The sequence below is a fragment of the Vulpes lagopus genome, chromosome 3, assembly GCF_018345385.1.
Source record: "Vulpes lagopus strain Blue_001 chromosome 3, ASM1834538v1, whole genome shotgun sequence".
In the NCBI taxonomy this organism is placed as follows: domain Eukaryota; kingdom Metazoa; phylum Chordata; class Mammalia; order Carnivora; family Canidae; genus Vulpes; species Vulpes lagopus.
Window position 1 is genome coordinate 131,465,205 of NC_054826.1, and position 16,943 is coordinate 131,482,147.

The 16,943-nt window shown below is 51.0% G+C and overlaps 1 protein-coding gene across 1 annotated transcript; it reads left to right on the plus strand.

The window, feature by feature from the left end:
- Window positions 1-847: 847 nt before the first annotated feature.
- On the plus strand, window positions 848-15,473 carry MYBPHL (myosin binding protein H like). The gene is made up of 9 exons (XM_041747074.1): window positions 848-1,449; window positions 9,192-9,280; window positions 9,841-10,036; window positions 10,268-10,407; window positions 10,550-10,709; window positions 10,813-10,949; window positions 12,403-12,589; window positions 13,440-13,485; window positions 14,629-15,473. The coding sequence occupies exons 1-8, from the start codon at window positions 1,323-1,325 to the stop codon at window positions 13,448-13,450; spliced, it is 1,047 nt and encodes a 348-aa protein (XP_041603008.1). The 5' UTR covers window positions 848-1,322; the 3' UTR covers window positions 13,451-13,485; window positions 14,629-15,473.
- The last annotated feature ends 1,470 nt before the right edge of the window (window positions 15,474-16,943 follow it).

The following is a 16,943-nucleotide window of genomic DNA, read 5'->3' on the forward strand; positions in this document are numbered from 1 at the left end:
GAGCCCATTCAAGCACACTCATTTTTTTTTTCCATAAGAGAAAAGGTCGGTGGGAAGGAGGAGAGGGTATGTGAGAACCTTGTACTTTCCACTCGTTTGCTATAAACCAAAGCTGCTCTAAAAAGTAGTCACACACACACACACACACACACGCACACGGAGGAGGGGTGCTGGTCCCTGGAGCTAGTAAATTGAGAGTATGATAGGAAGCCATCTCGATGCAGTGCACAGAATGTGAGGAATGATGGCTTGGTCATCAACATGGGTCATGGCATTGTCATCCCTGGTTTCAGAGCCCAGGGCCCTGAGGTTCAGAGTAAGTGATTTGCCCAGGGTCACCTAGCTAATGGGCAAGTAGAAGTAGCAGAGCCTGGGCAGCCCAGGGGGCTCAGCGGTTTAGCGCTGCCTTCAGCCCAGGGCATGATCCTGGAGTCCTGGGATCGAGTCCCACGTCGGCTCCCTGCATGGAGCCTGCATCTCCCTCTGCCTGTGTCTCTCCTCTCTCTCTCTCTCTCTCTCTCTCATTCTATGAATAAATAAAATCTTAAAAAAAAAAAAAAAGTAGCTGAGCCAGAAGTCGCACCCCCGCCCATGGCCTCGTGCCCGCTCCCTCCACCGCGCTGCCTCTGCTGGTGCTTCATCTCCGAGGCGGACCTAAAGGTAGCTCCCACATACAGAGCACTTAGCTACATTCTGCTAAGCACTTTACACAGATTACCTCTTGTGATCCTCACGACAACCCTATGGTCATTATCCTCTCCGTTTTACAGGTGAGGACGCAGACCCAGGAGAGACAGGGATGTGTAGCAAGTCACGCAAACTAGCGGGTGATGGAGCCCAACAGGAGTCCGTGCTCAGGGCGCAGACTCTACCTTCCACTGCCACTAGGGGTGAGGCGGAGGGGACGGGGACAGACCCCGCAAGGGTGAGTTGGCAAGACTGCAGCTCGCCGGCCGCTGAGCAGAGCGAGGAGGAACCGCTAAGCCTGCTAAGCCGGGCCGTCGCCGGCTTGTGTGCCGGAGCGAGCGCAGCTGCGGGCCAAGCCCCCCCGCGTCCCCAGCTGCCGTGCGGGGCTGTCAGCCCTCTCCCAGACCCGCCAGGCCACCTCGGTCCTCCCGCAGCTCTTTGGGGCTGGGCTGCCGTCTGACCTCCTCTCCCGAGCCCCTGCTGCAGCCTCCTGCCCCGGCGAGCTGCGAGCTGCGGGGAGGCCAGGCCACTCACATAAGCCTGTGGCGGCGGCCGGGCGAGAGCAGGTGCTCGGCCCGTCCCCCAGCACCAACAGCGGGGATCTCCGGCTGGAGCCCGGGCCTCGGCGGCCCAGCATGGAGGCGGCCGCGGGATCCACACGGAAGGGGGAGGAAGCAAGCCCGGCCCGGGCTGAAGGGCACCCAGCTTCACCTCAACAAGAGCCCGGCAGCCCCCTTCCCCAGCTCCTGCCCCCTGTCGAAGGTGACCCGAAGGGGTGGGAAGGGGGGTGTCTGGGAGGCAGGAGTTGGGGAGGACATCCCAGCTGCTGGTTGCAGCTCCTTAGGTTTGTGCAGAGGTAAGCGCCTTCATGGGATTGGTACCTGGGATGGAGGAGCACCAGTTGGTCCCCTACCCTGTTCCTTGGTGGATTCTTTTTTGCTGCTCAAGTGTCTCTGCTGGGTTTGTGCTATTTAGCTGAGAGGTCAGTGAATGGTGTTTGTGGCACTTTACAGTGACTGTAAATAGCCTGTTTGTGTTTGTACCTGTAATAAAATGTCTGTCCTGGGCACTGAGGGCCTGATCTACTGAAGCCAGCTAGGAAGGGAATGTGGGGTGAGCGAGATGGTGGCCGTCTGGAGTAGAAGGGGGAGATGAAAAGCTTCTAGCAGCTGAGAGGCTGGGTGATGAACAGAGTATGTGACACCCTGGCTGTCCCTGGGCAGAGCCATGGGTCCAGGACCTACCCTACCACTCCTCCGGCTCCCAGGGAAACCCCAGCCTCGCAGACCTGCACTCCACGGAGGCAGGGCCCATCTAGGAGAAGTGCTGGCCTCCCTCCCCCACGGGCTTCTGTGAAACTCTCAGCAAAAAGGCACTTTGGAGCTGGGGGGGTGGTGGTGGGGCGGTGGGTGGCCTTTGCAGGGCCGCCCCCTCCCTGGCTGCCCCTGGCTGAGGCCTCTGCAGCTAACAGGCCTGTGAGCTCCATGATGTTCCCTCGGGGTGTCACCCACTGTGCCAGGCTCGGTGGGCCGGAGACCGAAGGCAGGAGCCAGGCTTTTCCCTTCTACGCAGTAACTGGCAGAAGGAACCACGGGGGCTGCCTCAATCATTTAAGATAGTTACCTGCACAAAGTCCCTGCTCTTTGGCCTCTGGACATCTTGAGTGGAGGGCCATGCAAAGACCACAAACAAAGAGCTCATGGAACCCCAGGGTAGGAAGAGGTAGGACACCACGTCGTGATCTAGACTCTACCCCATGCTGCTTGCCCTTGGACAAGCCAACCAGTGGCTCAGTTTCAGTTTCCTCTCTGTAAAATGGTAATTAATAACATCTACCTAGTAGGGCAGTTGAAAGGATTGTTGAGATGATCTGAAGTGCCTCGGAAGAGGCCAAACTAGGATGTAAATAGATAATAAGATATTTCCAAGTCAGGAGTGAAGACTAGGAGTTCTATCTGCAAATGGGGTGGAGTAGGGAAAGTTTGCTGCCTCTTCTCATCCTAATGGGAAACACTGGGTTTTCGGGAGCTATTTGAATGTCACAGGCAGCCAGCCAGCTGAGTCTGCTCCACTGAGAAGGAGGTCAGGGGAGTGGAAGTCATCGTGAACATATCAGGCTGAGATGGTCTTGACACCGAAAACCAATTTCTTCCCCAAAAAGGTCCAGGGAACAAGCTACAGGGTGAGCATGAGAACCGGGACTGGGGACTTCTGACTTGACTGGTCTCCCCAAGGCCCTGGGGGAGGGCGTGCATCTCACCCACGCTCTTCCCTCTGGCTGCAAGTAGACACTGTGGGCCACGGGCTCTTGCTAGCTCCTGGCCAGCTCCCACCAGCAGCCTCAAGAGCCCTGGCCTTGGGTGTGGCAACCCCCCTGGAGAGCAGGCCTCAGGGCCACCAGCACCAGCAGCTCAACTCCTTAGCATCCCGGAGGTCAGTGAGAGTAAGCATTGCTTGGGATACTTTGCAAAGTATGTTTGCATCTGTTATCTGCTTAAAGACATGAGTTCAAATCCTAGCTCTGTTCTGTGACCCTAGGCAAGTGAGTACACTTCTCTGGGCTTCCATTTTTTCATCTGGTTTGGTTTTTTTTTTTTTTTTTTTTAATTGATAGTCACACAGAGAGAGAGAGAGAGGCAGAGACATAGGCAGAGGGAGAAGCAGGCTCCACGCAGGGAGCCCGATGTGGGATTCGATCCCAGGTCTCCAGGATCGCGCCCTGGGCCAAAGGCAGGCGCCAAACCGCTGCGCCACCCAGGGATCCCCTCCATTTTTTCATCTGCAAATTGAAGGATAACCTTTTGATGGCTATGGACCCCTAGGAAAATCTAATGAAATCTATGGAATCTTATCCCAGGAAAAATACTCAAAAAAGTTCTGGGAGCTCACGGAAACCCTGAAGCTCATTCAAAGGTCCTTCAGGATGCCATGGACCTGGACTAAATGGCCCCTAGGTTCCTGTGAGCTCCAAGGCCTTTTTCTTCCTCTTAAGTCCTCCTCTACCTTATGGGGAGCACAGTGGGACCTGGAGGGGGCCCTGCAGAGAGCATGTGTGTGCATGCAAGCACCAGAGGCAGAAATTCATTTGTAACATCAAAATGAACTACATCTGGCCAACACTGAGCTTTTGGTCAAGAAAGCCTGCTACGTCACTTAACTAAGCAGAAGTAGGCAGCCGGCATTGGGAAACAAGTAGGAACTTGTCTGCTCCCAGCACTACATGGAGGCACTGGGTCCCGGAGGCAGCATCTGGTGGGAGAAGACACCTTGAGACCCAGAGGAAGGGCCCATCTGCTGACTTCAGAATTACTGCATCTCCTGTCAATCCAAACTATTCTGTGTCTCCCAGGCTTGGGAAGCTGGAGCCAATGCCTGGGAGTAACCTTTCCTTTCTTCCTTCTTCCCTTCCTCCTTACTTTCCTATCCTCTTTCTTCCTTCTACAAATACTTATGTCTATTATGTGCCAGGCACTGCTACAGAAATGAACAAAATAGGCAAAGATAACTCCCCTTGTGGAGGTTACATTCTAATGTAAGGAGATAGACAATAAATAACCAACTAAGATATATATATGTCAGATGGTAACAGATGTTGTGCTGAAAAATGAAGCAGAAGAGGACAGAAAGTGCTGGGGGTGGAAAACGTGCTCGCTGTTTTAAACAGGATATTCAGTGAAGGTCTCATTAATAAGGTGCTATTTGAGCAGGTACTTAAAGGAGATGAGAGAACAATGTATGCAGATATTTGAGGGGAATGTTTTCCATGCCCAGATTACAGCTAATGCAAAGGCACCGAGGCAGGTGTGTGCCCTATGGGTTGGGGCCACTGTGCCTGTAGCAGTGTGAGGGAGAGAATGGTAGGTTTGGGGGCAGATAGGTAGCAGGACCATTGTGAAGAGTGGCTCAACTCTGAGGCTGATGGGCAGCCTGGGCAGGGTTTTAAGTAAGAACTGACATGATCAGGTTTAGGTTTTAAGGCTTTTTCTGACCGCTGAGTTAAGAATAGGCTATCAGGGCAGCCTGGGTGGCTCAGTGGTTTAGCGCTGCCTTCAGCCCAGGGTGTGATCTTGGAGACCCAGGATCGAGTCGCACATCAGGCTCCCTGCATGGAGCCTGCTTCTCCCTCTGCCTGTGTCTCTGCCTCTCTCTCTCTGTGTGTCTCTCATGAATAAATAAAATCTTAAAAAAAAAAAAAAAAAAAAGAATAGGCTATCAGTGGGCCTGAGACACTAGCAAGGTCCTCAACTGAGGATGAGGATGAGGGAGAAGGTAGGGAGGTTTCAGAAGAGGAAGGCGTATAGTTGTCACCCAGAATAGAAGGCTGAATGGACCTGGGAAGTCTAGAAAAACTGCCAGGGGCCATTAGTAGTTAGTGGTCACTGTTACAGTCAGCCTTGCTTGTGTTTTTCTCCAGTGTGTGGATGGGGCATTGAGTGGATGGAAAGCTTTTACCTGGGGTTGGCCTTGCTGGGAAAGTGCAGTGGAGTGACAGGATTAAGGGAACTGAGTGGGAGCACAAGGGAATGAGTGTAATGACTGGATTCTTGAGTTGGGTGGAAAAGAGGGTGGTAGAGCAGAGAGGGTGACAGGGATCGCCGAAGGTGCTGAAGGATCGCTGGTACTGGAGCAGCAGAGCTCGAGAAGCAGAGACTGCGCTGTCAGGGAATGCCCATTGATGTAACAAACAGGCCTCAGAACTAAAGACCCAGAAACAATAGATGTTTATTTCTATTAAAAAGTTTCTATTTATTTCTATTAAAAATAGTTCTCCATGCAGTAATTCCACACCCCAGGCCTTTTCCCTCTTGTGGCTCTGCCACAGATTTTCTCAGACAAGCATTGCCCGTTTCTATGTCCTTCGGGTTTTTCTGACCTTAGTTTCAGAGTCTCCAAGGAGGTGACACTCCTGTCCTTCACAAGGTGCTTTTCGGAGGTCACCTTTGCAATGACACTCCTCCAGACAAGTTTCTGATAAGGCCAAGGCCACATCCTCTTTTCTTTTCTTTTCTTTTCTTTTCTTTTCTTTTTTTTTCTTTTTTCTTTTTTCTTTTCTTCTTTTCTTTTCTTTCTTTCTTCTCTTTCTTTCCTTCTTTCTTTCTTCCTTTCTTCCTTTCTTTCTTTCTTTCTTTCTTCTTTCTTTCTTCCTTTTCCTTTCTTTCATTTTTTTTAGATTTTATTTATTTATTCATGAGAGACACACACAGAGAGGCAGAGACACAGGCAGAGGGAGAAGCAGGCTCCATGCAGGGACCCGATGTGGGACTCCATCCCCGGTCTCCAGGATCAGGTCCTGGGCTGAAGGCGGCGCTAAACCGCCAAGCCACCCGGGCTGCCCCAACCCACATCCTGTTTCAAAGCCATAGCTCACCTTGTGCATTTGTTCTTTGTAGATAGCCGCTCACTTACACAGGCACATGTATGCATGCACATATGCTCACAGTCTCACACTTACCCACAGACATGCACACACTGTCGCACACTTGCACACACTGGCACACACACTGTCTCCCACATATGTGCGCGCACACACACACCCTTCATTCTTTCAGCATGTCTGGTTCTTTCAGGCTCCAGGACATAAGTAATAACATCAACATGAACTGCACAGCCCTTAAGAAATTGCTAGAAAAAAGTCTTTAACCGTGGGAAGGAAAATTTTGAGAGAATGTGAACACTCATTTCCCATGAGCATAGAATAAGGAAATGGGCATAAACTTCAGCAGAATGAAATTAGGATCAAGTTAAGAAGGATTTTCTAATCCAGAGGAGTCAAGATCTTTGGATTCTAAGGGGTCTTCTCTGCTAATTTCAAAGAAAGCATTAGACAGCATTCTATCTGAGAGAAAGACAGTGCTGAGAGCAGCACAGCTCAGAACCCGATGTCTCTCAGAGGACTTTTCAAAATGCCTTTTCCCCAAGACTCTGTGAAGGGCATAAAAAACAAGCTGTGGCTTCTCAAACCTGGTCTCAGAAAACCCAGGTTGTGCTGTAGGGCTCTAGTCTCTGGTTCACCCCCTCCTGGCATCTGAGGAGCAGAAAGACCTTGGGCATCAGGCAAAAGCCACATTTCCCCAAGGTCAGTACAATTAACACCTCTCTTGACTGCAGATGTGTGAAAAGAGATGCCCCAAATGAGCCTCCGATTAACATTCTTAGCAAAGGGTCAGACTGCTTATTTGGGCAGACAGGAGGGCCTGAGTGGAGCTGAGGAAGAGCATTCTGCTGCCCGGGCCGCAGCTGCCAACTACTCTCCTGCCCCCCACCTCACCCCCGTCAGCTGCTCTGGCCTCAAGCCCATCCTCTTTCCCCACACTGGGGGCTGGGAGCCTGCTGAGAGCAATCCTCACCTACTAATCCTCAGACGCAGAACATTCTACCAACGGTGAGCTTGTTCCCTGTCAGTTCATCATCTTGTCAGGGAATCTGGCTTATAAACCAAGACCCGGCCCGGGAGCCCCCAGGGAGGGAGAGACCACCGCCTGGCAGCCAGCCCTTGGCTGTCTCTCTCTGCCCTCCCCGGGGGGCCCCTCGGAATCTCAGGCCAGTTCTGTTCTCCTCTTAATGCCACCACCGTCATTCATGTGCCACATAAACCTAGTTCTCTAATTATTCTCTTCCGTTCAGGTGAAGCAACGCTGACCTCTCCTGAGATTTTTCTAAGGAACCCTTCGGCACAAGTACAGGAGGCAGCTTGCACCCACCTATAGGAGCCCGCTGGCCACCGAGGTCTAGAGCCGGCCAGAGCACCGGGCTCCTCCCCTCTCTGCACCTGCTCACTCCCTGAGGCCATCCCTCTGCCTCTGCCTTTGCCTCCTCCTCCAAGGGGCGTCACTTATGCCGGGGCCCTGACCGCGCAGGGCAGGGCAGCGGCACCACTTCACAGCCTCTTCTCCTGGGGCTCGATCCGGGGGCTCACGCGGGGCCCTCCTGGGTCCCGCGGGCAGAGCCGGCCTCTCTCTGGCGATGCTGAAGGGCCCTTCCCCACCGACAGTGCCAAACCGAGCCTGGCAAGATGAGGCCTTGGCCCTCCTTTTCTTCTTTCAGAAAACCCGCGAGTCCTATCCGTTGTTCTCGGCTCCCTGGCCGCTGGCCAAGAGGCCACAGGGGAGGAACGCCCCGCACAGCCGTCTGTTCCGTGGCCCCCTGCACCCGCCCACGTCGGGGGAGGGCCCGGCCGCGGTGCCGCTCACCCGGGGATAGCGGCCCTGAGCCGACCTGGCCGCCGAGTTCCGGCTTCTGCCGGGCGAAAAGGGATCTCGGAGACCCGGAGGGCGCCGGCTACCGAGGGAGCGCGGCTCTCTGAACGGCGGGCTACGGATTGAGGTGGCGGAGGAACGGTGGAAACTCCGTTTACTTTATTATGTTAAATTTTGCCATTTAAAAGTTTGCACTGTGTAATGCACATACTTAAACAATTCAACTTAGAAGTAAACACACATAGGCTGGGGCAGAATGTTCAGGAATGCTCTGGCACGGAAATGTTATCAGACAGTTCGCAGTCCTCCGACAAACGGTTGCGCTGTTTGCCACGGTTGTGAACGGGGTGAAATTCTCCAACTGCTCTAATGAATTGTGGGGAGAGGCGGGGAAGCTGTGGCCACGCTCCCAAGGGAACCCGGCTGGGAGGTCTGCACTTTCTCAGCCGTGGCAGGCAGCCCAAGGCGCCCGAGGAGGAGAGAGCTCACACCTGCTCAGCCTCCACACCTTGCGCTCAGCACTTCCCTGAGCATCTCCTGCTTCCATCCTGGAAGCCAATGGACAGAAACCAATCCCTCTTCTCGCTGGAACACACCTGGGAGATCAAGGGGCGGGAGGAGCGGGCCCTGTCTCCCCCAGATTCTGTTCATACAAAGCGACCCTCCGTGAACTAGAAGAGCACTGCGCAGGCTCTTTTTAAAATCTTTTTTAAAAGAGGATTTTATTTACTTATTCATGAGAGACAGAGGCAGAGAGACAAGCAGAGGGAGAAGCAGGCTCCATGCAGGGAGCCTGATGAGGGACTTGATCCTGGGTCTCCAGTATCACTCCCTGGGCTGAAGGCTGCGCTAAACTGCTGAGCCACCACGGCTGCCCAGTAAATAAAATCTTAAAAAAAAAAAGTGACTTTGATAAAAGGAGTGTTAAGAACAAATGTAGAAAAGGGGTATAAAGACAAACCACACAGGCTAGACCAGTCTGTGCACAAAGAGAAAGAAATCCCAGTTGATGAAAAGTCAGTAGTCAAGTTACACATTAAAAGAAGTAAGCATCAGGCTCACACTCCAGTGCTTTCTGCCAAGACTTGAATGCTCTCAAGAGGGTCTTTCAGCCAATCACTCTTCCCTAAATTTCAGCAAGACAATGGGAGCAATCTTCTCATTTCCTAGGAGAGGACTGATTTGCTGAGTACCTGGGTCATCTGCCCATGGAGTACGGTCACATGCAGTGTCCACTTCCTCTGAGCTCTGCTCCTTCTACCACAGGAGGCTCACCACCAAACTGTTCTCTTTCCTTCTATCACTCAGAGCACCCCAAGATCTGGCTACCTCGGACCCTGAGGCAGACATATATCCGGAAGGTCGGAGACACTGTGAACCTACTAATCCCATTCCAGGTGATCGTGCTATTCCCATGCTGGGTCCATGTTGGGTCCATGCTGGGACCAGGCCAGGGTTTTGATTTGGAAATAGATACTAAGAGTCTTGCTGGCACTGGGACAGTCATCCTGGCCTGGAATGGAGGGGGCCATGTCACCAGAAGTCTGAAGCAGAAGGACCCTTCCATCTGTACTCCTAAGGTGGGGTTTGGGTTGGGCATGTCCCATGGACAAGCTGAGGCTAACCTATGTCCTTCGGTCAGCAGAGGTTTGGGAGATCTTGGTTTGGAGGGCTCTTAGGAATTTAGGCAGCTATTGTTAGTGCCAGCTGCGCTGGGGTGACCTAAACTCCCAGGAGGTGGGAGACTCAAAGCCAAACCCCTTATTTTCCCATGATCCTTAGGCTGTTGATGAAAGACATGAGTCCCCTGAGACAGTCCACTGACTTCTAACTCAAGGCATTTGCAGTTGCAAGTCAAGTCACCATGTGGACCTGGGGTGGCTCTAACCCCCCACTGCAGCAGGGAGGGTCACGGGGCCTCTTGGGGGCTGCTCACAGCCTTATTCCCATTTCTTAGGGCAAACCCAAACCTCGAGCCACCTGGACACATGACGGCTATGCCTTGGATGCCAGCCGTGTGAGTGTGCGGAATGGGGAGCAGGACTCCATCCTCTTCATCCGAGAAGCCCAACGTGCTGACTCGGGTCGCTACCAGCTCAGTGTGCAGCTGGGAGAGCTGGAGGCCACTGCTACCATTGACATCCTGGTTATCGGTACACTGCGGGGAGTGGGACAGAGGTGGTCATCAGGGGCTCCCTCTCCAGGCTAAAGAGGAGCCATTACAGAGAGCTAGGGAGGCCAGGGTGACTCCCCACACCAAGGGTGGGGCACAGTGGTGGGTGAGAGGAGGCACAGCTGAGCAGAGAAGAGGAAGGGCACCCCTGAAGTGATTTCCATGCATATGTGAATTGCACCATGCCCACTGCCATGCTTGACCCTTTCAGAGAGGCCAGGCCCTCCTCAGAGTATCAAGTTGGTGGATGTTTGGGGCTCCAATGCTACTCTGGAGTGGACACCTCCCCAAGACACGGGCAACGCAGCACTCCTAGGATACACCGTGCAGAAGGCTGACACAAAATCTGGGGTGAGGCCCAGATGGGAAGGAATGGGGAGAGAGGAGTAACACATTCTGGAATGGGGCTCTGGTAGCTCCACACGGTGGGCTGAGGTGGAGTGAGTCCACAAAACAGGGATCTCATTCAAGGCATCTTCTTTGGACCCCAAAGCTATGGTTCACAGTGCTGGAGCGTTATCACCGCACCAGCTTCACGGTTTCCGACCTCATCGTGGGCAACTCCTACTCATTTCGAGTCTTTGCTGAGAACCAGTGTGGCCTCAGTGAGACAGCCCCCATCACTGCTGACCTTGCCCACATCCAGAAAGCAGGTAGGGCCCAGGGCCTGGGAGCTGGGAAGAGCTGAGGATGAAGAGTCAAAGCAAGGTGGGGGAATCTCAGGCACTACAGCACGGCCCTTCTTGGTCCTCTCAGCTACCATTTCTAAGACTGAGGGGTTTGCACAGCGAGATTTCTCTGAAGCCCCGAAGTTCACCCAGCCTTTGGCAGACTGCACCACAGTCACTGGCTATGACACCCAGCTCTTCTGCTGTGTCCGCGCCTCTCCCAAGGTGAGTGAGAGTTCTGTGGGCTGGCTGTGCCACACTGTTCCCTGCTCCCACCCTAACCTTCACTATGTGGAAGAGCAGTCTAACCCATCACCATCACCCGTCCCTCCCACAACAGGTTAGGTAAGTTCTGAACAGTCAGGGCACTTAGAGTCCAAGACAGGCTGGTGTGGATGATGTTTCCAGCTTCCCTTTTAGTGTCTGTTCCTCATATATGAAGATGTCACTTACTGATCTGCTAGCAATTGGGCATGAGCTTCAAGTTGTCTCTTGGCTGAGGCGATGGAGTCCCCCTGGTTTCTCCTTAGTCACCCACTATGCCTCACCTGTTCAAGGCCACCTGCATGCCAGCTGTCTAGAGTTGAGGCTACAACCCCGAGCAAGTCTATCTCCAACTTAGTCACTGTACTTCTGTATGTTATACCACATAAAACACCACTACCAACCTTACCAAGTACCTTTTGTATAGGAGTCCGGAACCAGACTACATGGAGATAACATCTCGGAAAGAGAATATAGAAAGCCCACTCTACACACTACTTTCTAACCAGAGGGGGAAACAGTGACTCCCAAGCCGACAGTGGGAACAGAATACAAATGATTCAACAACATATATACAAAAAAGAGGAGATCCTGAGGCCTGGTACTTAGGATCCAGGAAGGGGCTGCTTGCACAGGATGGAGCAGGAGGCTCCACCTTTTTTCCAGTCAGGCATACTTGATGAATAAGGCAAGGTTTCAGGTGCTCTTTTAAACCAACAGAAGGAGCTTTAGAAGGTACTGGAAAGAGGGATCCCTGGGTGGCGCAGTAGTTTGGTGCCTGCCTTTGGCCCAGGGCGCGATCCTGGACACCCAGTATCAAATCCCACGTCAGGCTCCCTGCATGGAGCCTGCTTCTCCCTCTGCCTGTGTCTCTGCCTCTCTCTCTCTCTCTCTCTGTGACTATCATGAATAAATAAATAAAATCTTTAAAAAGAAAGTAGACCATTCTCTTAAATTTTTATTTATTTATGATAGTCACAGAGAGAGAGAGAGGCAGAGACACAGGCAGAGGGAGAAGCAGGCTCCATGCACCGGGAGCCCGATGTGGGATTCGATCCCGGGTCTCCAGGATCGCGCCCTGGGCCAAAGGCAGGCGCCAAACCGCTGCGCCACCCAGGGATCCCCTAGACCATTCTCTTAAAAAAAAAAAAAAAAAGGTACTGGAAAGGGAACACACACACACACACACACACACACACACACACACACACTGCCAATGTAAGGAACAGGGAGCTTTCCAGAAGACCATTATCTCTTCTAGATCCAGTACCACCTGTTCTTAAGGCACCCTACTCTTCTGACTTCTCTGGTCTGTGTGTTCCCAAGCCTTATCAGCAAGGAGCCCAGGGATCGAGTACAGAAGGAACAATTGGTTCTCACCTCCCATGCTGCCTCCCTCGTCTTTATCTTGCAGCCAAAGATCATCTGGCTGAAGAACAAGATGGATATTCAAGGCAACCCCAAGTACAGAGCTCTCAGTCACTTGGGAATTTGCTCTTTGGAAATCCGCAAGCCTGGTCCCTTTGACGGGGGCATCTACACCTGCAAGGCAGTTAACCCCCTGGGGGAGGCGTCTGTGGACTGCCGGGTGGATGTCAAAGGTGAGTGTAGAATGCATCCCCTCTCTCCACAGCTGAAAAATTCAGGGCCAAGCCACAAGCCTGCATGGAGCCAGGCTTGGCTGGCTCCCCTTGCAGGTGCTCTAGGCACTGTCATCATCAGGATGTATTTGGGGAGGCGCTTTAATTATCCAACATCTTATTTCTCTCCCAACATAATTCTGTAATATAGAACAGCTAGTTCCATTCAGCAAAGGAGAGACCTGAAGCACTGGGCGCTGATCGGTTTACCCAAGTTTCCCAAAACTGATTAAGTGAGGACTTGGCACTGTGGTGGAAAGAGCCCAAGCCTCCTGGCCCTCACTCAGATTGTCTTGAAACTATACAGTCTTTGATTTAGTTCAGGAAAGCTGCAGCTGTTAGGCTTTTAAACAAACCAGAGGGGCAAGTCCTCTGGTTTGTTAAAAGGGAGAATTACACATCCTCTCTACCCTTTTAAAGTATTATTCATCCGTCCATTCCTGTCACCTTATTTGAATCTCCATCATTGCATTTAGCGTATTGTTATATAAGTGCCTATTTACTGATCTGTTTCTCCATTAAACCAAGAGTACTGTGAAGGCAGGGACAGTCTGACTTGCCTTTGTCCCCTCCCCCCAACCCAGTGTCAATCCCAGTTTCTGACACACAGTGGGCACTCTCCGAGTGTGCATAGCATGAATCAGGAATGAACGGGCCATGACATGCCCTATTCTTCCCCATGTGGAGACTCCTAATTAGCACCACAGACTCTGGAGAAACCTGAGAAGTCTATCCCTTCCCAGTGCTCCACAAGAAGGCTTCCCAGAGATTTCCGAGATGTTAACTCTGAGAAATGTGTGAATTCTTGCAGCTCCTCACTGAGGCTCCCTGAGAGGATTAGGGCAACTCTGACAAAGGTAAGAAAAAAGGGACTGGGGTTCTGAATGGAGTATTCCATGCTTATGGCTAGTGTTGAGTCTGGGACAGATATGTATTCCTGAGCCTCTCAACCATGCACTCATGGGTGACTACTTTCCTTTTAAACACTTTTTTTGGTAAGTTAATCCTATCATCTTCAAGGAAGGAATTTACCATAGACAGTACTACTTTTGTCACATCCTCTATCTATCTGTACTTGAGTTGATGATAGGTATTAAACCTAATGGTCCTCTGGAAAAGGAGTGATAGCATCTACCTAACTGTAAGGAGGTTCCATGGGAGGGAGGGGGGCAGGTGCTATAAGAAAAGGCATCAAAGGAACAATCAGGAGTGGTGGATGGATGGGGGTCACCACCAGCAAGTGGCAGCAGCATGGAAAAAAAAAGACAGAAAGCTGCTCCTGTCAACTATTTCTACTTCAGTATCATGAACGTGGTGAGAAACAGATTCATTTGCTTGTTTTTCACTTTGAAGTTTATGGATTCCTTCCCTTCTGAGAGAAGAAACCACCATTACCATCATGTCAATAATAACAACATGTGGGTATGTGGTCCCATGCAGCACATACTGGCAAAGGGAAGCTCAGACCATCATTTAAAACTGGGTAACTCCTTAAGGTTCTGAATCACTCACGGTAGAAATGCTGTGTATGAACTGATGAGTAGGGTGAAAAAGCAGCTCGTGGGAGAACCAGGGAGACCTGGTTCCCAATGTTTCCTTGGATTTGCAGTTCCTGGCTGATGAAAATTGAGGATGAATACCATCCCAGAAGCCATTTATTTGAGTCCATATTGATACACTGCAAATAAAGCCCCTCAGGGATGCATTAAAGTACAGCCTTTTCAGGAGAGCTCTCCCTGTCAATTGGCTTGCAAAGACAGTTCTCGGGCCATCCCGGATTCCTTCTCTGTGTTAATGTCAATGTTATGTTGGAGTCAGCCTTGTAAGGGGGACTTGCTCTGTTACCTCTCTCTCAGCACACAGAAACAAAGCTGGGTAAGTAGAGAACTGACAGCACAGGACCCCAGGACTGTGAAGAGGACTGCCTCAGCATCGTGGATGTGTGCTGGTTGTCTGCTTGTTACAGCCACAACATACTTTTTTTTTTTCTGTGCCTTTAGGAAGCCTGACTGTGGCAAGACTGTGTTCTTAAGGAGCTCCAGCACAGCATCTGGTTTGGACTAATCTAAATAAACGTGTGTCTTCAGGGCATAAGTGTCCATCTGTTTGAGCCTTTATATACGGGAAAACCATTTAGAAAGTTGGAATTCTTTAGCCAGATGGTACGGGATCTGCAGACCCTCAGACTCCTCTTTTTCCTTATACCCACATTCTCTTCCACAGAGATTCTAACACTGTCCTTTTGTCTAGAGTCTATGACAGAGCTGAATTCAACTCTATCTAGTGCCTGGTGCTGAAAGAGATTCTGAACATGACTTGCTCCCTTCCTCTGCACTTTCCAGTATAAACTGGAAAACAGGATGCACATCTATCACAGAGACAGAGACAGCAGAACACAGAAACACGTACATAGCTAATCAAAGAGCAGAAACCTGAGAAGAACTGGAAATACTGTTCAGTTTTGAGGGCTGGGAAATACTGACGAAACTGGCGCAGTCTCATTAAGCCCTGGGGAAAGAAAAAAGGTGAGATGCCCTTGCTTACATGTTTGTTTTCATTCTTTCATTCTTATAATAGGTAAGATATTAAAGGCATTCTGTGATGGACTCTTCAAAAGATAGCAACAATTCCTCTCATCCTAGCTAGGATGGGCATGGTGCTTATCATGGTGCTCCACCAAGAGTTAGAGTCAATTTCCCTTCCCCTTGAACCTGGGCTGACCACGTGACGTGCTTTAACTAAAAGAATATAGTGGAGGTGATGCTGTGCCAGTCTGGGCCTCGACCTCAAGAATTCTAGTAGTTTCTGCTTTTGCTTTTGAAGTCAGGTCCCATGTAAAGAATCTCAGGATGGATTACTGAATTATGAGAGGCCACATGCAGGACAACCAAACATCCCTGCCAACAGCCTGCACCACAGCCCTAGACATGTGTGGCCACCTGAGACCCTTCAGCCCTAGTCAAGCCCAATCTACTCCCTGTGGAGTAGAGACAGGTGGTCCTTGCACAAGCCTGTCCAAGTTGTAAAATCATGAGAGGAATGGTTGCTGCTGTTCCAAGCCACCAAGTATTGGGGTGGTTTGTTACACAGTAATATGTAACTGAAACAACCTTCTCTGCATCAGATACTGAATGTCAGGCTTCATTTTTTTAAATGAGGAAGTTAAGTTTATAAACTGTTTCAAGTCATGCAGCTGGTAAGTAACAGAGCTAGGATTTGACCCAGGTCAGCCTGACTTGAAGCCTTTCCTCTTTCCTCTCCTCTCTTTCACCCAGCGACCTTCACTGTGGTCTGGGTTGGGATCATGAGTTTAAGAAAGAAAAGATTTCTATAGGAGGCAGTAAATCTTAGGCAAGATTTTGGCGGTTGGGGGAGGGGAGGGGTGGACTGAGAAGAGTGAGAACGGCTTTTCTGTTCACACTAAAGGTCTATTTTCAGTTGAGGAAAGGGTCTATTCCAGCCTTTCTCAACTAGAGCACTATGAGAATTAAACCCCACTGCCTCCCAAGGCACCCAGTGTATGTCATAAATTAACTCCTATGCATTCGGAACATTACTAGTTATGCAGCATCTTGGGAAAATTGAGAAAGTAGCCACACAAATTATTGGTGGGGTCTAATGCCCTTGCAGGCCCCCTGCTGAGAGTGCCGGACAGGGGAGAGAGAGAAGGGGACCAGAGTCCAGAGCCAGCTAGTCAGGTCCACGATGGCCACAAGGCCTCCCCTCAGCTGAAGCAGGGCTTAGGTCGGAATGAGTGGAATGCTCCCAGCTATGATGCCTTCAGGATAAGTCAGACCTCTGGCCTCAGCCCACAGCTCCTTGCTGCCTTGCTGTCTGTTGAAGTACTCAAGGGCCATCCCTTATACTCTGAACAAGACTTCCTGTCATAGTTCATCTTTCCATGTTCCAGAAGGACTGTGCTGGCATCCTTAATTTTGTCATTTATCAATTCAACACTATGGAGTTCCTTCTGAACTAAGCCCTACCATGTGCCTGGGAGCAGGTGTAATCTCTTTATTAATTCACGTATTCACTACCCTAGATTTTTTTTTTTTGAGATTTTGTTTATTTATTCATGAGAGACAGAGAGAGAGAGTCAGAGACACAGACAGAGGGAGAAGCAGGCTCCATGCCAGGAGCCTGACCCTGGACTTGATCCAGGATCCCAGGATCATGCCCTGCGCTGAAGGCAGATGCCCAACTGCTGAGCCAGCAGGCGTCCCTCACTACCCTAAATCTTAAACATCTCTTCATACGTATCATTTTGAGGTTGAGCTGAGGGGGACAAATAATTCCCAGGGTAGAAACCTGAGGC

What these genes read in the sequence shown, in the direction of transcription:
- MYBPHL (XM_041747074.1), top strand. Translation starts at nt 1,323, where the DNA reads ATGGAGGCGGCCGCGGGATCCACACGGAAGGGGGAGGAAGCAAGCCCG. An exon ending in CATTGACATCCTGGTTATCG is followed by an intron (nt 10,037 to 10,267) that starts GTACACTGCGGG and finishes TGACCCTTTCAG; the next exon opens with AGAGGCCAGGCCCTCCTCAG. An exon ending in GTGTCCGCGCCTCTCCCAAG is followed by an intron (nt 10,950 to 12,402) that starts GTGAGTGAGAGT and finishes TTTATCTTGCAG; the next exon opens with CCAAAGATCATCTGGCTGAA.